Here is a 24,171-nt window from a genome sequence, read left to right as displayed (position 1 = left end):
ACAGATATATTCTGAGTTAATTCACAGCTTCCTAACCAATGCAGTTTCAGATTTGAAGAGAAATGCTTAAGAACTGATTTTTAAAAGAAAGCTGCCTCCAGCTGTAAGACTGTTCAAATAAGAGACTGTTGTAGTCATCCATGAAACCAAATACATTGTGAAACTCAAGGACAGTACAGGCCTCCTAAAGTTATTTTCCCACAAAAATTCTTGTTCCTGAAAAGGCTATCTGCAACATCCCTCTTTTGTTAATGGTTTAAAGGCAAAAAGGTTCAAAAAGCATACTCATCATACCAGACAGGCCAGTGTGATCTCATGCTTAATATCCTATACATCAAGTCCCAAAATCTGGCTAACAGGAGGAACCACTTCCTTTCTCATAGCGAAATGCAGAGATGAAGTTTTAAAAATAGGTAAGTTTTCAAATTCTGTAGATGTAAATATCAAACAGACAAACACAAAACTGAAGGCAAAATTCTCTTCCAGGGTATGAGTTTTCTAAAGGCACCTCAAGCATACCAATCTGTGAGACACTTCACCTATACTTCATTTTCTCTTTATTAAAGAAATTAATCTTTCTGGACAAAACTTAAAATTCTCCTTCCTGAATGTGAAGTGTGTATCATACAACAACTGTAGCCATTTTGGTTAATCAAATATTCAAAATAACTTGAAATATAGGCCAAAAAGGATCACAGTTACCTTAGCATGCTTTAATTCCAGTTCTGCTAGTTCCACCAGATTTTTTCTGAATGCTGCAACTCTTCTTGTCTTAAAGTCTATCAGTTCTATAGAAAATAAAAATGGACTCATTAACAGTATCCCTGCTCGTGACCTCAGCTATGAACAGATAGATATTCCTTCAGGATGGAAGAGGTAAAGGGTGAGAGAAGGAACAAAGGAAAAGCTCACGTTTAATCTCAGCACATTCTGGGCTCACAAATACTGCCACTCAGTTGGAAGAAAGGAAACCATCACTGCAGCTCCTCACCTCGAGGTAACCTTCTGTGGACACTAAGCTCTTTGGAAAAAAGACTGCCAAGTGCGTGCTTTTAACATTTATTTCTCTTATTCCACTGCACTGTTCTTTCAAGGCTGATACTTGAAAGTCTTCAGGGAATATACTAAGCTAAAACTAGGGTGAACAACAGTATGCCTTCTGCATATACCATTGTGGCTAACAGGACCACTCATTCTCCATTGTCTCATTTACAGGAATCATTAACCAGATTTACAGGCTCAAACAACTCTTCAATGATAACAACAGGAGAGCATAGTGTTTAAACCTTGAACAGATCTGCCACAAATGATGACTCAGACACCTACTAACTCACTGAAGTTTAGCCTAAAAAAGACAGTAAGTTTCCAGAAGAAAAGAAACCTGTAAATAAGGTTCGTTTTCTCTACTAACTCTGTAATTCAGTGAAATCTCATTTCATTATTTCTCCCTCCTCTAATGTAGTACTGTATCTGTGACAGACTGGTCAGACTGGTGCCTTCACAGAAGAAAGCATAATTCCCCCCAAAAGGGGAATTTTAACACTAAAATATTCATTTGCTATTACTGCTAACTGTTATCATTTTGTATCCTAGCTTATGTATGTGGGCAAAAAAGCTTAACAAGCAATTTGCACCTAGACTTTGCTCTACCTATCAGAGCTATAAGAAGCCAAAGAAAAATAAAATTTGAACTTTCTAAAATAAGTAAATAATAATTAAAAAATAATATTCCTGCTTAGAAAACAGTACAAAAATACATTCTTATTAATTACATTAATTCTCATTAATAACATACTATAATGTTAATTTCAAGTAGTAACATAGGATCAAAGACCACCAAAATACCTTGTTTTGCTGATTCAGAAATTTTCTCAAACTTCTGACAGCATATTTGCTGAGTAGTTTCAGCTTGCAGCACATCTTTATTTTTTGCTCTTGCTTTATCCAATGCCTTATTAGCATTTTCATAATCCACTAGTGACCTAGATCTTCTATATAGGAGATCCTATTAAAAAAAAAACAAAGGTTGTATGGAGTTTATAAGACTCTACCCAAGGATTTTATTATATTCCAAGTAATTTAAAAAATCAAATTAATTTTAGTCCTTGTTGCTGTATTTTAGTTCTTAGTAAATTATTTGCATTCACTTTATTTCATCCTCCAAGTGACAGGAATGTCCATACTAGATAGATCCACAACATAATACTGTTTGGTCTCCATCTTGTCTGACAGAGGCTAGCAACAGATGGCTTAGATCAAACTCCAAAAAGCCAAAGAAGGCAAACCATGGGAAATTTCACAGCTTCTTAGATTAGACACAAACTACATTTTGATTATGTATCTGAAATACACACAGAGCCCAAGAAGCAGTAGTAACATTTTTTGTGCAACAGTTTGTGATCTTGTAACTACAGACGTTTACTGTCAAATACTTGCTCATGCTGTGATACAATTTAATCATCTCACATCAAACAACAGTAAGAATGAAATTTTCTGTAAGCACAGAATATCAAATTTAGCCCACGTGTTTTCCTATCAGCACTAGTAGATTACATGGAATATCCAATTTTAGTATTAAAAAAAGCAGAATTGCTTGCAATTACAAACACCAAACACACTGCAAACACGAGAACAGCCCTTCCAGTGTTTCTTGTTACTGCACGATTTGGCCTTGACAAGTGGCTTACTCAGTTCCATACAGTCAGTCCCACATCAGCAACTACTTTGTTGCTCCTTATATTCAACAGAAACAGGTTTTACAGCCAAGGGAAAAACTGCAGGCTAGAGGAGGCAGCATTTTAATCTATCTATATTGTGAGTTGATGAGCCTGTATCACTTTCTCTCCTTTTTTTTTAATGTTAAAAACCCACAGTTTCACTGAACAAAAACCCACAGATTCACCTTAGCAGCTTGAGATTCCCTAAGGTAATATTTCAGAAGATCAGAAAGCTTAAGATCTTCATCAGCAGATACTCGAGCCTCTATTTTCTGGAAAAACAAAACAAAACACCACCATAAAACAAACAAACAAAAAAAACCAGTAAGCAAAAGGATCAACTTAAAAACAACCAGACTTTGGGTATTCATTTGTATGATACAAATTAAATGTACAATATGCAGTACACAACAGATGGTCTTTTTCAAAAATTAAGATCAGGCTTTAATGACATGATACTTAAAGATGCAAAGAAGCAGTATTAGGATTTTGTATTAAAATGTAAGGAATAAGCTACTCTGCAAGCAGTAATTGGCAACTGACTTTCTGTATTAAAAACTGCTTTTTTTTTCCCAATAGCAATTATATTTATCATATGCTAGAAAAGATGTAGAGAAATAAACTTATATTAAGACTTGCACAAGCAGTTTTATATTGTTGTTGAAATCAAAGGAAAACAAATGTTTAAGGCACCTTGGCAGACTAATTGTGTGACTGCATGTGCTAAGTGGTCTAAAAACCAATAAACTAATTTGCTTGCATTTGAAACAGATTAGAAAGAGAGTCTTCAAGTGCATTTTTAAAACTCTAATTTAAAAAAGATAAATTCTGAAATGCAACATTTTGAGTCGAAGCAAGTAATTCTGTCAATTTTCTTTAAAGTATGTGTTAATGCAGATACAATTACCAGTTTAGGAAATGCACATATTTTTCATTTAGAAGTTTTCCTGATACATGGCATACATCATCTCTCTACCAAGCCAAATAAGTAAGGCAAAAGAGAAGATATATGAAAAACTGGTTAGAAGCATAAGCAATATTACTTTTGAGTCAAATAACTGCAGAAACAGATCTTGTCTCCAGAAAAAAAGCAGCATGACCACCATTGTTTTGGATTAAGGATTCAATGTCTTCATTTGTTTTATCCATAACAAGTTCTGTGACTCCCAGTAACAAGTATGGAAGACCTCAATGCATTTTAGAGGAACAGAAGGGTATTACAGCAGACTGCCTAGAAATGTTTGGACTGAGGAGTCCAAAGGTTCATTTTACAAAACATAACTGAAATCTTACACTTTCTCATTCCATACCACACATTGCTTAAATGCTCCATCTAGAAGCACCCATATTAATTCACATATTAATGCCTTGTTGACACATGAGTCCATTTCACAGTACATACCCTCGTTTTGTCAAATAACTCTGACACCTTCAGAAAAAACCTGTGCAAAGGAAACAGCTCATATTACAACATTGTTTTGAACAGTCTAATTTCTAGAACTCACACTATAGCCTGTGTCTGCCAATAAAGATTGCAAAGGCATTGCTTACAATTATAATTCACAGAACTCAGAAAACATACTAGTATCAAACTTCAAACATGTGGGAACTGGGCAATGTAAGAAAGGCAAGGGACAAACAAAGCATAACAGATGGATATTTTTAAGTAAAGAATTGCTCAGCTCCTCAAGGATTCTTTATGCTTCTGTGAATTAAAACCCTAACACCAGCACCATGGTCAATGGTCTTACACCATTATCAAGTGTCCTTTACACAAATCTGAATGCACTTTTCTTCACCCAGTAAACATGGCATATATCCTACTAGGAATTCAGGGATGCTGAGCAACAGTGTGGCAACATCTCCACTGCACGAAACAATACAGGGCTTCAGTCCTAGAGGAGACTGAATTACAGTCAAATGATACTATTTTGACAGAGGACAGGTGTGACTTCTGACACACCCTAATGGACTACAACAAATATCAATACTATCATCAAAGTATCTGGTATATAAGCTATCACCACATCTGGAAGTATATCACTGTAACTCAGGTATATTAGAAAGTTAACTTTCATGTCCTACCTGTTGTCACACCAACACCAACATCACACTAACTATGTGTGTATGTTGACAAGCACTGATTTCTTTAAGCTAGTAACTAAGTTTTATAGTCAGATACACCAGGTTTCATCTTTAAGCAAATCACTGAAAGACTAAAGGACAAACATCTGTACATAGAGATACCCTTCTAAAGTTCTGGGGATCCCTGAAGATTCCTTTGTTTCCTAAGGGCAGTAAACTTGCCAGAACAGCAGAACTATTTTTCAGAATGTTGGTACACTCAAAAAAAAATCCATATACTCAGACTGAGACCTGTTCTTGCTGCATGTATCGAAGAATTTGGAACATTTTTTTTTAATGGTGAAAGAATTGTGGGGTTTTTTCCTTATTTGATGAGGACTTTTCCATCTCAACTATCCAATTTTCTACAGACTTTAGAAATTGGCATTTTTTTACAGATGAATATTAAAACAAAACTGTTAAATGCAGCCTGCTAAAGCAATGAAATACTAGAGGAGAAAATGATTTCATGTCATACAGCTGTAATAAGTTCTGGTTTCCTCCTAACAAGAGTTACCAATCTCACAGGCCACCATTAAGACTGCTACACAGCAAACTGCCCCATAGGTTATTAACAATATCTTACTTGCATATATCTGTGGAGTCCTGCGTTCCTAATGCGTATAATGAAGAACCAATTCTATTGTAGTCATCCGCCACATCTAGGAAAACAAACAAGCACTTGTTTTACTACCTCATTCCTCTTCTTTCAGAAAGCTTTGAAATTCCTTCCTTCAAAAACAGGTATTTTTCCAAAAGGACATGCTTTAACACAGAAGTAGAAATAAAATTGCAATCTCATCACTTAATAGGAAGGTAACTTCACACAATAAAAACAGTGGTTTCACCAAATTGTGCAGTCTGTAATTTATCTAGGAGTATTTTACGCAATTACAACATGCTAGGTGAATTAATTGTGCCATTTTTTTATGTTTTATTTTGGTGGAAGATGTACAAACTTAATGCTTAAAGTCTGAATTTAAATATTTTAAAACCATTTGGGAAAAAAAAAACACAGTTTAACAGTAACAAAGCCTGTGTGCTTGAGAGCAGTTAATTGACTACAAACCCCAAACTACAAAAAACACAGCACTATATACACAACACATTTTCTAGCACATCCCTGTTTTCAGAAAACCCTTACCTCTTCAATAACCAGTTACTGGTTAAAGTAGCATTAGTGTTAAATCACTTTAAACAATAAATTAGAAGCAACATTTGTAAGAAGGCTGCATAATTTCACTAGTGAGGTATTGCTATATAATATAAAATACATAAAAAACAAATCTTTGCATACAGACCTTTTTAAAAAACCTTTAAATATTAACTCAATGGATGATGAAAACTAACAGATCCAAGCAATGAACAGGAAAATACATTTGTTTGTTATTTCTGAAGTTTATATGCCTTTAAGCAGAATTATTTTTTCCTAATAACACAACCTTAACAGATTGAGTGGGTCAGCTTGCACATAATTCATTACTCCATACATTATCAATGCAGCTGGTTACAGTGAAGAAAGGTATTAGGATGCAATTAATCTCCCCTTCTATTCCTGCAATTTCAACATAAAAATTGATTTTTCTGCTGGAAATAGCAAGCTGGTGTCTTTGCAAGACCTGCAGCTCTCTGTTGATCATGTTATCCATAAACCACAGATTGCCCATTTCCAAAACAGGTTCCCCAGGTCATTGCTCTACTCCTCTAGCCAGAATTCCAAAAGGTGCCATTTGTCCCAATTCAGTTTGGCAGAAGTTGACAGTAAACACTGTATGTGATTTGAGCCTGGAAACCAATGAAGCTTTGTCATGAGTTTGATCAATCCTTTCCCATCAGATCCTCTACAACCTAATTTCAAAGGATTTCCCCACTTCTACAGCCAATGTTAAAGCCTTTCTCACTCTGTAAATAAATCTTGGCACTTCACTACCATGAATGAAGTTCAGTTCTCATTTTAAGAAAGCAACCAAAACCACCAGAAACCACTTCAGGTGTGAACTGAATGCAGATACAGGGCCTTTAGCTCACTGAGCCATATCTGACTCCTTCCATCTTCTAGCACAGATACTAAAACTATAAAAGTCTCAGCATTCATGCAACAGCAAGAGAAGCATCTGAAGAACTCAGGAAATTCATGGTTCAACATCTCATCCAATATCCATTTTAGAGATCTTATCAATGGAGATTCATGAAGGGTTTGTGACCTGGTTTTGTATGAACTATATTACTGTAGACAGCAAAGACAGTATCTGTAAATCAGACCCAAACTTCAAGGAACAGACAGAATCTGGAAGATCAATTTTATCTAGGCAGAAAAACTTTAAATCAAAGGCAACACAGGCCAAATTCTTCTGAGCTTCTCAAAGCACAGTAATCCTAAATCAAACACAATAGTCCTAACCCAAAGATGTTTCATTTTCTCAAATAAATGAATTGCACTTGAGAAGGCCATCTAGAGCTTTCAGAAATCACAATGGCTAGCACTCAGCTCACGAAGACAAATCAACAGGCAAGTGGTAAATCTTGTCTCAGGAAGAAAAGGGATCCTGCCAACCAGACTACTCAATGTACACATTGCTGTCTCCACTCTAAATGACTTAAAAATGGAAAGCTAGTCTAGAACCAATGGCCAAACAGGAGTTTGCTACAAGCAAAGGTAACTTTGTTAGTAAGGTAATGCAATGCTCAGCTTGCCAAGAGATTGCCCTCAATGGAATCAACCACATCCAATCCAGAACAACTGCACTAGGAGTAAAATCATCTGTACTGCCTTATTACCCACCTCTACACCTAAATGACCGAGTCAGACTTCAAAACAATATTAATACTTAAAGTGTAATTCTTTTCAAGCAGACAGCAGGAAGAATACCAGGCTCTTCTTACTCCACCTACTCTACTGCAGCAAAGCCTAAACTCAGAAATTCCGACTGAACTTCTTTAGATAGGGAAGGCTACACTTGGAGAAATGAATTCACTTTTTATATGCAAAAAGTAAACTAAAAATTACTTTTCCTCACTAACAACTTCTGTACACTTTAACCAGTACTATTTTCACCCTGAAAAACTCACTTTTATGTGATCTTGTCATTTTATCAGATTTGGCAGAGGCATCTTTGACTCGGTTGTGATATTCTACAAGGAATGTTCTCTCATGTTCAAAGAAGTCATCCACATCCTACAAAAAAAGGGAACAATTGAAAAAAACCAGGATTTCACCCACTCGGCACAGAGCAATTGCAGAGTAAAGTTGCACATTTCACTGCTGCTGTGACAGGACATGCATCTGGCTTCATTCTCTAAAACACCATTTATATGAACTGATTTCTTCTCCACTTATACCATGACTTTAAGTTTTATTAAGAATTGAGTAAGAATTAAGAATCTGCAACAAGTATCCTAAAGGTCTATATAACTAAACATGAAGGAATAGCAAAGGATCACCAAGAGTCACAGACAAATTGAATCCATGCAATCTACTCAGAAAAAGGGGAGAAGGGATGAAAGTCAACCAGCAGCACAGAGGCTGTGGTCTCAGACAAGATGATTTGAACTCCTAGCTCAGAACACTGATCCTAATGACAGACTTCTTTCAATTTGGTAAACAAAGGTAAATTTTAATATTGTCTGTATTATAATTTAAGATAACTGGCTTATACTTATTTTTAGAAAACCTCTAAAATAACACAGATGCTCAATACCACGGAATAGCCTACAAATTGGGCTTTGAACAGTATCATGAAACCAGAAGTTATTTGGACTTCATATTTTTCTCCAAGTCATAATTAATCATGGTCACATCCATTTTCCAGCAGTTTCGGACAAAAAAAAAAATTAACCTAGACATTTTTAACGCTTGTAAAAATTGCTACCAAATGGAAGGTCACCACTAGAAAGAAAAGAGATTAAAAATCATTCTCTGCAGAATTTCTGCTTGCTATAAAAGTATCTTGTAGCTTTTGGAAAAGTATAAAGGAAATCGAATTTTCATCATTTTTTTTTTCCTCAGTTACATTCTTACATCTAGAAGATAGGAAAAATCATATAACCTCTACTGCTGCTCTTTGAAACAGCAGATTCTAAAAGACTGGGAAAATTCACTCCATTAGTAACTTCTGAACAGAAGCAGTTGTCAGACCTAGTTCATCTTTCCACTATATAAAATGGCAGGCCTGAACACAAAAAAACCCAACAATAACTGATAATCTATGTATTAAAAAGGTGATTAATTTCATAGAGTACTGAAAGGCCATAAGAAAGCTCTCAATTAATTTGTATCCAGGCCACAAGTTCTCACCCATGGTCTGCCACTAATCCTTAAGTTAGATATCACAATAAAAATCCATTTTTGTACCTATTCATTAAAAAAGGTGAAAAATGTTAATACATTTTAAATCTTGCTATGTGAAGCAGTATTCACCTTTACTCCTGAAACAATGACACCATCTGCTGATTTAACCATATTTTTGAAGAAGTCTTCAAGTTTCTCTTTCTTATTTTTCCCACGAACACTCAACTGAAAAACAAATTAATTTATGTTAATTCATATTCTGGAGGTAATACAAGCTTTAAAAAAATCAAATAGAACTACATACCCCTACTAGCTGTACTTAAAACAGTTCTACTGTTCTCTGTTTATTCTTATACTCTGCACTAATGGGGACAGGGCACCTTGCATACAGAATGAAGACTACCTCATTCACTAGATTGTTTATCACCTAAAACACCATTCTAGGGAAAAAAAAAAAAAGAAAAAGAAAGCGATCAGCACCATTCTAGCACCTGCTGTACAGAGTGTACCTTTCAGTTACCAATAACACAATATTTACCTTGCACAGTATAGCTGAGTTGATGTAACAATAGTTGAGTTAACACAACCATGTTTCACTCTCTGGTGAATGACAGATCTTTGACTTCCAGAGGATCATACTGGTTTAAGCCTCCTCACACTCTCTCTTCCTGTCCATCTAACTACTCCCAGTTTAAGTAAACTGAGTGCCTGAACCTGTAAGCATTTCTACATCAAGCAACAGAGGAACCTCTGTAGCATATTTTGAATTAAGTATGCACACAGTTGAGCCAGTCTGTGTAATAATTTCTTCCACTTAATGTTGATTCCTGCAATTTTAAAAAGTAACTGAAACTCTCTGCAGAATAAGAGCAAACACTGTCTCCAACACCAAAAGGTTATGAATTCCAAAGCACTCTCCATTATCTCAATTCGTTATGTGGATAGCCACACTAGTCCGATATTCAGAAAAAAATTAACCCCATTTTCACTCACATCATTAGCATTATCAAAATATTTCATCAGAAATTCTCTCTAGTTTTGTTAGCAACAGAATTTACACCAAAGTTCCAAATCCTAAAAAATTAGTGCTCCATTTTGTTACATCGTTCTTCCCCACAGCAAATAAAATTAATTCAAAGAGTGGAAAAGTATGCTATCAAGTGAAATCACCACCAAAAGCTAATCTTTTTAATCCAAAATATACTAGATTTCCAGTAATCTTTTTGATGCTGAGTTTAAAGCACAGAGTGCATTTAGTTCCCCAGGTGGCAGAAAATGAACTCCTACAGACTAAATGAATTTCTAACTTTTACAACACAAGTATGTCTGGCATGAAGGAATTGATGTAATTTGCTCCAGGAGGTAATTCCCTCTTAATCAGTTTTCCATCCCACCATAAAAGCACATCTTGATTTCTCTTGCCAGCAATTCAGTTTTCAATACTCACATCCTGATTATATTCCAAGAATACATGGAAATTTAAGTCCTTTCTCAAAATAGGATGTGCTGCCACGCGACACAAAAACACTTCATGCATTGCAACTGTCTTCTTGAATATTGCCAAATATTCACTAAAAACAAGAAATAAGACAGACATAAGAATTTCATATGAAGCAATTTAGATTGAGACAAACCTAGTGAACAGCTTTAAGAGATCCTTAGTAAGGGTACAAAATTACAAGCCAATATATTGGAGTTTATCACTCCAATGTTTGATATAGACATAAATAAATACTGCAGTGTTAATACTAGGGAGAAATTTGAAGCCCAAACACATTACAGAGAGACTTTTAACGAAGAGTCAACAAATACACTCTAATTTTTATGGTTAGCTAACAGACACTGGTTTGCTGAAAGTGTAACCTCATTTCATTGTCCTTTTCCAAGCACCCCAAAATTCAAGAAACTAAGGTACAGACTACAGTCCCTCAGCACTGTGTATTGATGTGCAAATTCCTTCCTCCCCATCTCCATCCCCTTGCCCATTTGCACCCTCCTTACTTATTTATATGTTTATGTAGTTTTGTTAGCTGTTTAGACAGTCTTTTATTTCATGTTAAAGCACCTAGTCTTTTTGAGCCGAAGCTTACATTGATGTCTCACTTCATAGTGGTTCTAAAAGTGAAATTAAGAGCTGCTTTTGGTAGGTACAACAAAAAAAAACCCATTTAACCATAACAATCACATAGTTGCCCAGTTCAGCCAACTCAACTTCAATGCAATCACTCACTTGCAATTTAATTAAGAGGAAGGCACTCTTATCAATACAAGTTTGCTAGAATTCATTGTGCTTTGCAAATTCAATGAGTAAGATGCAACTCATCTAAAAATGAGGAAAGGGCTCTTTTTCCCATTCTGAGGTCAAACAGTGAAATTATAATCAGTGCTTTTCCTTCCACTATGTGCAAGGAGGTTAAGATTTACATACCAGCAAACCAGCAGGGCCAGTGTTGGGAGATGTTTGATCTCAGTGAGAGTAGTAGTCATTCAGTGAAGACAAAAAAGGAGGATGCAGAGGATGGAGGTGGCAGTAGAAGAAACCCAAAGTTTTCTGTGTTATCCAACCCCTAACCAGACCACAAGAGAATCATGATCAGGGCCGCTGGAAAACCAGATTCTTTAAAATCTATAGTGCTCTGCTCATTTCCAGTTTTCTGCATATGAAGTGTATATCTACTCTGCTATAAATTATGTTGTACATATCACTAATACAGAGCTTTTTAAGACATTTGCTCACAGCAGCTGAAGTTCGGAGAGAAAGCAGCAGTTGTAAGAGTTCTATGTACTTTTCTTGCCAATTCAGAGCTCTTGATAGAAGCAGTCTAGAAGCAGCGTAAATATACACTTGAAAACTGAAACCAATGACAGGAAAAAGATCAAAGAAGTGAATGCATGATAAAGAAAATGGACGAAGCAAGGAGAAACTTCACTGTGTAACTCAATATGGAACAAGAAGCTTCAGAGCAGTTATTTCAATATAAATTAAATTCATAGTAAGGGAAAATAGTATTTTCAGGAAGTATATTCTCCTTGTGCAAAAATTTTTAAAAAAGTGTCAAAAAAGGAATCTTTGTATTTCTTGGGGAACAGAAGGTTGGCATCTATGTTTACAGCACCAACCACATGCACAAATCCCTACTCCCAATCACTGCGTGTATTACCCTGAAGTGCAATTATACTTATCAAATGTGGAATACCAGAACTAAAAAAAGTAGAGGTTATCTCCACCCTTTGCAGATGTTCTGTGAAGAACAGGATCTAAGCACTTTCCTTCTTATGAAAGAATGCTCAAGAACAAGCTAATTTATTTCCTGTTTCAGAAGATCTTCCATGAAATTATTTCTACAATTTTCCTAATGGCACTGATCATGATCACTAAGAGTAACCTTGGTTATATAACAACTGGATTCTCAAGTCTGTGTTTCACAGAGAACCATTACAGTGAGATCAGAAACATGGGACAGCAAACAGCATTAAGAATTCTGGAATATAAATAAATTAATAAAGTAGTAATCAAGTCTACATACGCTTCCAGTTCTTGTTTCATCTTGGTGAATTCTTCTTTAGTCATTGATCCTTCCCCCTCTCCAAGTTTCTGCAGTTTCTCCCTGGAGGCATCAAAGTCAGGCCTGGGTGGTGCTGGTGGAATCTGGAATTTAATCCAATTTTTTTTTAAGTTCTCATTTTCTCAGTGAAACAACACCCATTCACAGTACAGGAACTGTAGACTGCCTGCAGCTTTTTAATACATGTTTCTCTCTTTCATCATTCATTACAGCACTTCTGGATAAAGTCTCTTTTTCATGAGTTATTCGTGCTGCATTACTACACCAATTTTGGTCAAGTGTCCTTGAAGATTACTAAAGCATAAAGTAATGGCTTCAGTTTAATTACAACAGAAGCCAAATAATACTTCATTTCCCATGACAATGACTTAAAACTTGAAAAAAATATTTTTAATTGGTTTTGGTTTAGCTTATTTGGTAAGGATTATTTCTCATTTAAAGAAAGAAGAAAAAAGAATTCCAGAATTGTTTTCACACCCTCCATTTCTAACTCCCAAAACTTGAAACCAAGAAAATCATTCCCTATTGTTTGCAGGCACTAGTTCTTTCTTGCAGCACTGCTGACATTAAAGACATATATGCTGAAGTAACAAAGCCCCCAGTCAACAAGGCTCTAGGTTAATTTTGTAATACAGTATATTAACACTGAAAGAGGAAACATCAGAGACAAACTAAACCTGAATTGGTGCTGGGAAAGGAACACAGAACTAAATATGTTTAAATTTTAATTTACTGATATGGCCCCATTACATTAACATATTACAAAAAAAAAAAAGAAAAACCCATCTAGACAGTCAACTGTCTGAAACTAGTTATTGCCACACTGAAGGTCTAGTGACTTCAAATAGCTTTTCTGACTAAGAAAAGACCAGCTCAATAATGGTATGACCATCACAGATTATACTTATTATAATTTACCCAGTAATCAATTAAAAATACCTGTTTACCCTCTGAATCAGCAAACACCCCCCAAACACAAAATGAATACCAAACTTTCATACCAAGATGAAAAATATTCCCATTTGCAATTAACATATGAAAAGCAGCACCATTTTTAATATGCAGTATCATATGGTGCCTGTTTTGAGACCTCTGTTCCTGGAATGCCTGAAATTAACTTCAAACTGTAAGTTATTGTATATTGAGGTTCCCCGTGTAACTCAGTTAAACATTAGCTTGCAGAAACAATACCACCAAGTTATACAGTTCAACCCTCTCCCACACTTTTAACACAGTGGCATAAAAATACACTTGGAGATAAATTAAACTGCTCACTTCTTAGGAGTAAAGGGCAAGAAAGTATGACAGCTACTGTAGCTTTCTTCCAAGCTCGCTTCAACCATTAATTTTGTGTAATTGCATAAAATGACGTATTAGAGAAGTTTATCTGATTTTATAAGGAGTGAACACCTGCTGTTTCGACTGCATTTAAAAGCAGTCTCAAGTAGTTTTGATCCAGCCCACAGAAAATGGCACATATAAACCAAAAGAATACCAGTACTTACAATATAGCCAGCATAGTCCTCGTTCTCAACAAAAGAGTCATGAAGCCAAATAAACTCTTCGTGTTGCCGGACAACAGAAAATTCATTTTGTTTGAAATTTGGTAAGGAACTCTAGAAGGGTAAAAGGAGGTAGAATTATGGGGGGGAAGGAGATTCGGAGGAAGAAAAGCTCAACAAAAAACAAGGTTTTTCATTACTACATGAGAAAAAACCTTGAGGGAACAACAAATGTTCATACAACAGTAACTACCCTCATCTTAATTAGTGCAGCAATCAACTGGCATGGGTTGCCATAAGAGGTTGTGGAGTGCCTGCTCTCATCAACGCATCTAGTATGTGTTGATGAGAGCATCGTCATCAACTTAATCCTGGAGTTCCATTTAGTATCTTTATTGATGATCTGGATGAGGGGACCAAGTGCCCCTCAGTCAGTTTGTAGATGACACCAAGTTGGGTGGAGGTGTTGATCTGCCAGAAGGCAGGAAGGACCTGCAGAGGGATCTGGACCAGCTGCGTCCATGGGCTGAGGCCAACTGCAGGAGGTTCAACAAGGTGAGGAGCCAGGTCCACACTTGGGTGTCACAACCCCAGACAGTGCTACAGGCTGGGGACAGAGCAGCTGGAAAGCTGCCCAGTGGAAAAGAACCTGGTCCACAGTGGCTGGACATGATCCAGTGTGTGCCCAGGTGGCCAAGAAGGCCAATGGCATCCTGACCTGTCTCAGAAATAACATGGCCAGCAGGACCAAGAAAGTGACTGTGCTGGGCACTGGTGAGGCCACACCTCGAGTGCTGTGGTCAGTCCTGGGCCCCTCCTGACAGGACAGACACTGAGGGGCTGGAGCGTGTCCAGAGAAGGGCAACAGAGCTGGTGGCAGCTCTGGAGCACAAACCTGATGAGGAGGGGCTGAGGGAGCTGGAGGTGTTCAGGCTGAAGAAAAATCGGGGTAGACCTTATCACTCTCTGCAAGTATCTGATATGAGGCTGTAGCCAGGTGGGGGCTGGTCTCCTCTCTCAAGTCATAGGTGAGAGGATAAGAGAAAACGGCCTCAAGCTCCACCAGGGGAGGTTTAGATTGGATATTAAAAAATATTCTTCACCAAAAGGGCTGTCAAGTTTTAGAAGGGGCTGCCCAGGGTAACAGTTGAGCAACCATCCCTGGAGGTATGTAAAAAACATGGAGATGTGGCACTTGTCCCTACATGGTTTAATGGTGGACTCAGCAGTGCTGGAATAATGGCTGGATTCAATCTTAGAGGTCTTTTCCAACCTAAGTGATTCTATGATTCTGTAATTGAAACCCAAATGGACAAATACTGAGCACTGTGCTCTTGTGCACTCTAATTTAATGGTGAGAGTGAGAGAGGAGATAGGATTAAATGATGTCCAGACATTTTATTCAACTTCAGTTATTCTGTCACCCTGCAATCAATAAATATTCAAATCTAAAAAAAAAGCCATAAACAACAGTAATTAAAAATTATCCCTGAATGTAATACAATTACAAAATAAGCTTTTAGAATCTGAAACTATAAGATCTAATCAAATTAAAAAACTATACTGAAGTATATTCATGTATATTACAGATTCTACCTGCAAACAAGCTAATTAATAGGCATGGGAATGGCATAACAACACATCAATACAAAAAAAAAGTGAACATAACTTTCTTCTAAACAGTTTTTTAATTCTTAGTCATTTTTTTCTTATGTACTGCAGCTACACAGTCTCATAAACATGAGATAATTCTACTTTCCCATTTCCTCTGGATTGTGTTACACTTTGTTTTAACAAACAGTTTAAGAAAACTCTCTTTTGTATATAATTAAGAATAGTTGCATGTACAAACCCAGGTTTACCTTTGTATGGACTGTGAATTTCACTTTATCTCTCTCACTCAGTGCATCTGAGATATCCACTTGCAGAGCAGCATCAGTCTGGAGATCTACATTTATTGCTCTTAGCTGCAGAAAAATATATTTAGCTTAATTTTTTTTAAATAAAAGGTAAACTATATTTCCATTATTCTTCCTTTGAAATGAACCCTGATCCTGCAATGCTGAAGACAGGTCACAAAACCCCCCAACACTAAAAGATTATTTCCAGCAGAAAAAGAAATTCCAGTAGTACTCCTTATGAACAGCCATACAAATAATAATCACCTTTACAGTATGCCTTGATAGTGCACTATTTTCATTTCTGTAGATTGTTAACTTGCTAGTAATTGAGATGCTCAGGACAAAGTACATTTCCAAATAGCAACAAGTTTGGTAAGTTTTTCTCTTTATTGTCCCCATTCCTCTGAACTGACAAGCTACTGTAAATATACTTGCAAAGGTAATTATAAAGATGTTAACAATTGGAAAAGTACTTTTAAGGGGAAAAGTGGTTCTATATTTCAAAGAAGCAAAAGCAGTTAAAGACCTGATTTACTCACACTGTCTTACACTATTCTGTTCAACATATCTCATCATACAATGAAAAAGCTTAAAAGAATATCCTGAACTTCATAGAGCTAAGTCTTCTTGGAAATATTGTTTTTCTGAAGAACCCCAGAGCAAAACACTCAAACACAAGACTTTGATGTCTTCAAAATGAGCATGAGAAATGGCAAAAGTGCAAGGAATACATGTGTTTTTTTCTACAAGACATGAAACCTGAACTTTTTCACAAAATAATTCCAGTCACATTGAAAAAAAAAAAAAGAGACAATGATAAAATATAGCAAAATTGAAACGTTATCTGAGCACCACAATATTTGGCAGTAATTGGACCAAAGGCTTCAGTACTTGGTGTAACCTCATCTAGAGCCCAACTGGAAATTCAAGTCCCCTCACCCTTGCACCCTTGTTGTTCTAGAGGAATTTGTCCCATGACAATTTCATCATCATGGCCAACAGACATTTGGAATGTTTTTACAAGCACTAAGGCTAACCCTGAAATCTTTTCCAATCACATTGTCAAAAAATATTTCAACATCATGCTCACAAGGCATACTTTTTACTGAGACATGGTGTTTTCTCTGATGCTGCTTTTTTTCTACAAGTATCCCATTCTATAGTAAAAAAATGCTTTACCAAACAGAGATTTGGACTTTTCTCCAAAATTTTCTCCAGGATTGCATTTTTAAGTCAATACTTAAGTACAAAAATGCTTTAAGTATTCTCAACACACAGTAGGGAAGTTACACACGAGCAGATTTTGAAGGTAACACTGTGAGGCACTGGAAAAGCTCTAGGACAGAAGCATCAGCTGCCACATCTTGTTTCCTACAAGTTACCTTTACATTAAATCACAGTGGTCAGATCCCAATCTAGTGCTGCTGTTAACCTCAATGCATGCACAACTCTTGCCTATGCAGCAGCAACCAGATCATGGATCTCAGAACTAGTGTGTGAAAGCAAACCAGAATTGTGCACTCCAGCATTTTCTGCTAAGGCTAGCAAATTGTAACTGTTCAAAAGCTCTGACACACAGCTCTTCCTTACAGTGAAGTTGGAAATCATTAAAATAACTGCACAGTAACATATTCACACACGTGATTCAGGCACTGCCTTTTGTTTTGTTTTCCCAAGGTTTAGAGGGTCACTGCCTCACACAAAGGCGTATTATCATGCCATGGTTTCTTGCAGATCACTTCTCAGAGGCACAATCTCCTAGCTCCTACTGAGCTTCCAAAGTGCTTACCATCTAATTTAGGAAAGAAAAATATAATGACATACCAATGTCTCTCTTATGTCATGACACCACATTTTTCAGCATGTAAAAAGGTTTTTGTGGTTACCCTGTCTGGGGTACTGTTTGTTTTTCTCTGGTCCCCCCCAGAACACATTAACAGACTGAGTACTCTCAGCAAATAATCTGGATTATCTAAATGGTATTTTTTTAATCTTTCACAGGTCACAAATATTTCTACCAAAATACTTTTGCACCTCCTTTTTTTTTTCAAAGTGGTACTATACAAAATTCTAGAATTCAGTGTAACAGCTGATCAAGTTCACCATTACAGCATATCCAGTGCAGTGCAGCCTGATCCTATGCACTGTTCCCAACTTCATATACAAAAGTCCTATCTGTGCTGAGAAAATTAAGAACTAAATATGACAACTTCACCCATGACATACAGCTGTAAAGGACTATTTGTTTGATTTATACTGAGTTAAGTTTGTAACAGTCTTGAAGAGTTTAATCACACGTTAAGTCATGCCATGTAGTCTGACTGCCAACAGGGAATGTTTTCATCTGCAATGGTAATGAAGCATTTATGAAAGGTGTCAAAGACAATCAGAAAGTTGAAGGATTTTAAATATATTCATGTGACACAATGAATCACATTGCATTACTAGAAATTGAATTCACAAACAACATCACCACACCACAAACTTAAACAAACTCTGCATCACTACTTCCAAAATAAAACTGACACCAATGGATGGTTTTCTAGTGACAAAGGAATAGAAAATGAAAAAATAAAAGAAGATACAGATGAAAACTGAAATCAAAGTACCTTAGAGTAAGGAAAAAATAGAGATGGGTAATCTTGCCCCATCAAGTCTAATACATACAACAATGCAAAATAATTTTATGCTTACATATGTTATCTACCTCCATGCTGAACAACTTGCAAAACAAAACATGATTTAATTACATTACAGATTCCTACACTATACCAAAACTATACCAAGAATGTCCTAGTTCTGTTCAAAGGGTCTAGGAAACAGCAGAAGCCAAAACCCAGGCCAAGGGATGTTACAGTACTAATTGAGAACGAAATGCAAGGACAGGGTTTAACATCTAAGCTCTTGCTTAAGGATCAATTATACTTCAAATGATAATGGAGGGAATCTGGTACAGACAAGGGAAACAACCAAGTGTTACATTCCTAGGTAATGTCGTCCATTAACAGTAACTTCCCTGCTCTAAGCTCTTCCAAAAATGTTAAGAGTAAAAAGGACCCTATCTTCAGCTGGCTCTTTACAGGCAAACACACAAAACAAGGGGACAAAGAATACCTTTACACAACAAAAGCTTTTGAAGTGTTTTCACAGCATTAAGCTTCCAGCAGACCTGTTCTAAAGGATAGCTCATTTCCACTGAATGAGTGTTACCTAAAGATTATACAGATATAAAATAAATAAGGCAGTACTAATGGAGCAATACTACACCACTTTACAAAGATGTATTGTTTATGCTAGAGAGAGCACAAAAATCCCAACAGCACCCAAGTTACACCAAGCAAACTCAATCCTATCCTATTTCCTAAGTGAAATTCAGAAAAGCAATTCCCACAAGTTCATTTTATGCAGACCATTTATAATAAGTTCCTTCTACAGACCACCCACTGCTACTTCCTCAAAGAGGATTCTCAGTGCTCTGTTTTACAGTTCTCCAGAAAAGGCTCCATATGGTGTAACACCATTGTCTGAGAATTACTGTTCTGTGTGGCATCAGCATAAATTCCAGCCCTCTTTCATCCCACCACCCCAAGATTAAACTTAACACAACTGGAGCCAACAGACATGTTCCTGCAGCAGCAGAAGTACAGTTGTCACAGCAATATCTGAATTCAACAGAGGCAAGAGTATTGATTTTCAAAACTAAAAGCTCAATTACTCCAACTAGAAGTCACCATCCATGCTTTCAAGTAAAGGCTTGACCTACTCATTATTTAATTGCAGAGAAAGGCAACAAATCAGAACTAGGGAATCACTTTATGAAAAGATGGTTATTTTTACTACTTCTACTTAGAAAAAAGTACTACAGTTTTGAATATTAAAGCATAGCAAATCCATTCATGAACAGACTGCCATACTGCTTTTGATTAACTTCCTGTATCACAAACAAAATCATGCAGATAACAACCTGTGTTTTAACTCCAGGCATTTAGACAGAAGAGAAAAAATTAAACCCCCACAGTGATCGGTGATTGAAAACAAGAAACCCTTAAAAAACTAGGGAAACGAGAAGGCCACTGTTCTAGTTTAATTCCTCAGTACTGGATGAAGATGCAGGGGAGAAAAAAAAATTACTGCATTTGGCCAGCTGAGATGGTAAGTCTTACAACAATACAAACAAGACTGCTAAGAGATTTCTTAAGGTTTTCAAATTACCTTGTGAACTCTCTACGACCTGTAGCCTTAGAGGGAAAACTAATAACCAGCCAAACAAACAAGTTTCACAGGAGGTCAGATCCACATTGTTATGTTCTACCTGCACCTTCAGATACAGGCAACTTAACTGTGCACATCAAAGGCTGTTCCTAAGTACAGGGAGAACCTGTGTAAAATACCTACGTAAATAAAATTTCACAGTTACTAAACTCTTCGATCCTTGCTCTGAAGACACTCAAAGGACAACAATGACAACCTCCTCTCTCTTTTATCCGATATTCTTAGTAAAGCAGCTGTACCCATAAAGGCAAGAGCTTTATAGTGGCCAGGATTGGGCTGATACGATATTAGAATGCCTTTTTAAATTTCTGGCCAAAAACTGGAACATAAAATGCACTGAATTTACCATCTGACTATGGTGTGCATCATAAAACATCACACCAACACAGTGTGTCTCAGATTTTAGTATTTTTAGTAATATACTGTCACTTCAATATACTTAAACACTTCAATATAATGTCACTTCAATAACCACCAACAACCCTGAAGCTGCTCTCCTACCTTGCTCACAGTTGGTCTTTCTCAAGATACTAAGTGACAGGGATAATCAGTCTGACTAAATTATACTAGGTTAGCTGATTTGTTGCTTAAGTGAGGCAGGCAAGTTAAATAAAGACGGACACAGCGGTCAGAAGAGAAACTAAGGCCAGAAACAGAAGGGCAGAGAAAAGGGTTTTCTCAGTAAGAAACGCAATTATGGCATCCTGTCCCAACAACAGAACTTCTCTTCAATAAAGAATTTATTATGCAGCATGTGCCTGCAGTGTAAATGTCCCATTGCTATCTATGGGAGAGCCCCGTGGGCCTGAAGGGAGACGGGAGGGCAGGAGTGCATCACCCAGGCCCTGGATCGCGGCTGGCGATGGAACTGGCGCTCCCCGGGGCTGGGCAGCCTGGGCAGGACCGGCCCCGCCGGGCGTGTGCAGCGGGGGCCGCAGGGAGAGCATCCATCTCCGGCCACAACCCCTTCCCTCCCATTCCAACCACAGCATCCAACAACTGTCCTTCCAAAACTTGGGTGACACAACAATGAAGGGCACACGCGCACAGACGCCGATATCATCGGGAGGCTGTGCCAGGAGCAGATCCCGGCGGGCGGACGGACGGACGGACAGCCAGCCAGCCCGGCCGCTCGCAGCCCAGCATCCCGCCTCCGTCCGACACCCACGCGGCGGGCTGGGGCCAGCAGCGCCCGGAGGCCCCCGAAGAGGGGCCGACCCCGTTTCCCCCACGCCCAGCCCCAGGCGCCGGGTCCCGACGCCTCCCCGCGGCACTTACACCTCGGTCCTCCTCCGAGAGGAAATCTGGGCCGTCGTCCGAGCCTTCCTGCTTGGGGGCGAGGCGGCGGCGCAGGCAGGGGGCACGGAGGGGCACGGCCGGCGGCGGGGAGGGTGAGGGGAGACAAAGCGCACAGGTTAGCGAGTGCCCGGCCGCGCCGCCCGCCCTGCCCCGCCCCGGCCCGGCTCCGCGGCCGCCCCGGACCCACCATCATGGCTGCTCGCGGCGCTCTGCGCCCGCCGGAGCCGCGGCCGGGCGGGGCTGCGGCGTGCGGGGCGGGCCGGGGCGGGGCGGCGGCGGCGGCGAGCGGCGCCTCTCGCGAGGGAGCGGCCGTGAGGGGAGGGAGAGGAGGGAAGCGAAGGGAGGGCGCCGGGCGGCGCTTCGGCGGCGGCTGCGGGCGAGGGAGGGGAGCGGGGCCAGCCGCAGCCAGGGCGGTGGTTGCTTGTGTGACGGCCGCGCGGTGTTACCGTGCGCTGCTGGGGCTGGCGGGTGCCGGGACGCGGCTGCTGAGGGCGCTGGGCGTGCCCCGAGCGGGGAGCGGCTCCGTTCGCTGGAGCGCGGCGGGAGCGGCGCGCCGGCCCCCGGAGGTGCGGGAAGCGCCGAGCCCCGCATTGCCGAACCCGCAGCTCCGGGCGCCCTGCGCCGCTTCCCGGCCGCGCACGTGTGTGCAAACCTGGGTGTGAAACTGTGCGATGACAGCGCGAGAAATTAAGAGGCTTATAATATGGCTTTGATCTTTAGGCAGTTACGTGACTTAAGATTGACAGCTGCCTGTTTCACACCATGGAGTGGAGCCTTTAAATCCTGCTTTGTCTAATGACAGTGGAAAAGGTCAGCATCCGCACACTAAAGCGGATGTAAGCGTGGAGGGGCTCTATGCCCGAGGCTGCATTTTTGAGTGAATCAGAGCTAGCGCGGCCAAGAAGCAGCCCCAGGGTGGGGTTTGGTGATCAGCACGCTCCATCTCGGTGTTGCCGAGGGAGGCGGGCCGGTGTGGACATCAGCGCTGCCGTGGGCCTGCACTCACACAGAGGAGGGCACCAGCCCGCCTGCAAATTATGACTGCAAGAAATTCGTGGTTTCCATCCTAGCTGGCTCCCTAGCCAAATCCATCGTTAGTTACAAGCACGAGTGGGGCATGAGCACCGCTTGCCACAGCAGCACCATGTATTTAAGAGGAATTAAGCCCATCAGGAAACTGCACCTTGAGAATGGTGTTTGAGTAGCCTCAAGATAAGTGAAGATAATGCTTTCTGAATGCACACTGCTTAGAAGGCTGCTTTAGGACTCAGAAAAGGAAATTGTCTCTTGAAAATTGTTCTTAATATGGAGAAATGTACTTGAGTATGCATTTTGTAAATAATTTTAAAAGCTGATCTTTAAACAATTTTCAAGTATGCAGCCTGTTTCTCTCTTGATACAGATTGTGTGCAATATCATCCAAAATACTAACTTGCTTCTGAGGTCGAGAGAAATAAAAATATTTCATGAAGTATGGAGATGTATGAAAGACCTCTGGTTAAACACCAACTTTGTCATTCTGAAGGGGTAAAGACAAAAGCGCACAGAAAACTGATTTCTAGGGGTTCACTTGTATCTGTTCACATTCTGGGTTCAGTATCATATACCATTCCATTCAGCAAACATCTATTTTTATGGGGAAAAAAAAATTGGGGACAGATTGAGTTTGCTTTCTTAATATTTATTATTTACTGCTGATACAATTTATTAGAGCCAAAGAATCCAGGTCAAAAAGTTGAGGAAGTGCTTCACGTGGAACAATGACACGATTTTTTCTTACAGGGGAGAGCTAAGTGGATCAGCTGACTAGTATGAATCTAGCAGGATGACCAAAGGTTATACAGCTTTCCAGTGTGGCTCTGGGAGCATGGGCTGGTCATGTTTTGCTTGGCACAGAGGCTCATAAGGGGCCTGGTCTGGTAAAAAGTGTCTCTGTCTGCAGAAGCATTCAAACAGGTGATCTTTAAGGTCCCTTCCAACCCAGCCTATTCTATGATTCTGTGATTCTATGGTATTCCATAACAGCAGTGGTACTATGGCTCTAAAATTTGATACCAAAAGATGATACAAAAAATACGAATCTTTCATCCTGTCCTGATCAACTTATCCCAGGCCCATGTCTTGCCCCACTTTTCTCCCCATGCTCCTCCCCACTGGCGGAGCAGCGCATGCTGCCTGCTGTTCCTGCTGCAGCAGCCAGGACAGATGGTATGTGCCGTGGGGACAGCCTGGCCAGGAGGTGGGAGAAGAGCATTACCTCTTCTCACTGCTCTTCTCTCAAGACTCACTTTAATAAACCTGCTCTGCAGCTGCAGGAGCAGTTTCCTTTGACAGCTGAGCTCACCCTACCTAATGAGTTTCCATCTTGACTGTTTGCACACTTTTCTATGTCTATATAAAAATAATAATTCAAGTCAATGAACTAAATATAACACAGGAAGAATTACAAGTTGCAACTGAGACAATCTGACAGTCCTTTGGTATGACTGCATTCCCACCCTC

At 39.1% G+C, this 24,171-nt stretch overlaps 1 protein-coding gene across 2 annotated transcripts in view; it reads right to left on the bottom strand.

Annotated features, from left to right (window-relative positions):
• The window catches only part of SNX6 (sorting nexin 6), a 28,632-nt gene extending 6,708 nt beyond the window's left edge, over positions 1 to 21,924 (bottom strand). Inside the window, exons 1-13 of one of the 2 annotated variants that reach the window (XM_064713553.1) lie at positions 21,857 to 21,924; positions 21,649 to 21,696; positions 16,060 to 16,164; positions 14,201 to 14,311; positions 12,657 to 12,778; positions 10,577 to 10,700; positions 9,259 to 9,354; positions 7,911 to 8,016; positions 5,428 to 5,503; positions 4,120 to 4,159; positions 2,903 to 2,989; positions 1,846 to 2,005; positions 703 to 788 (exon numbers count right to left, since the gene is read on the bottom strand). In XM_064713553.1, coding sequence (XP_064569623.1) covers positions 703 to 788; positions 1,846 to 2,005; positions 2,903 to 2,989; positions 4,120 to 4,159; positions 5,428 to 5,503; positions 7,911 to 8,016; positions 9,259 to 9,354; positions 10,577 to 10,700; positions 12,657 to 12,778; positions 14,201 to 14,311; positions 16,060 to 16,164; positions 21,649 to 21,696; positions 21,857 to 21,862 — 1,167 coding nt within the window. In that variant the 5' untranslated portion in view covers positions 21,863 to 21,924. Of the gene's footprint in view, positions 1 to 702; positions 789 to 1,845; positions 2,006 to 2,902; positions 2,990 to 4,119; positions 4,160 to 5,427; positions 5,504 to 7,910; positions 8,017 to 9,258; positions 9,355 to 10,576; positions 10,701 to 12,656; positions 12,779 to 14,200; positions 14,312 to 16,059; positions 16,165 to 21,648; positions 21,700 to 21,856 lie in introns of both variants that reach the window. The other variant, XM_064713552.1, reaches the window with a different exon arrangement.
• Positions 21,925 to 24,171: the final 2,247 nt, after the last annotated feature.

The sequence above is a fragment of the Zonotrichia leucophrys genome, chromosome 5 (assembly GCF_028769735.1).
Source record: "Zonotrichia leucophrys gambelii isolate GWCS_2022_RI chromosome 5, RI_Zleu_2.0, whole genome shotgun sequence".
Classification (NCBI taxonomy): Eukaryota; Metazoa; Chordata; class Aves; order Passeriformes; family Passerellidae; genus Zonotrichia; species Zonotrichia leucophrys.
Note: the sequence above shows the minus strand (reverse complement) of the source record. Positions and strands in the feature narration are given on the sequence as shown.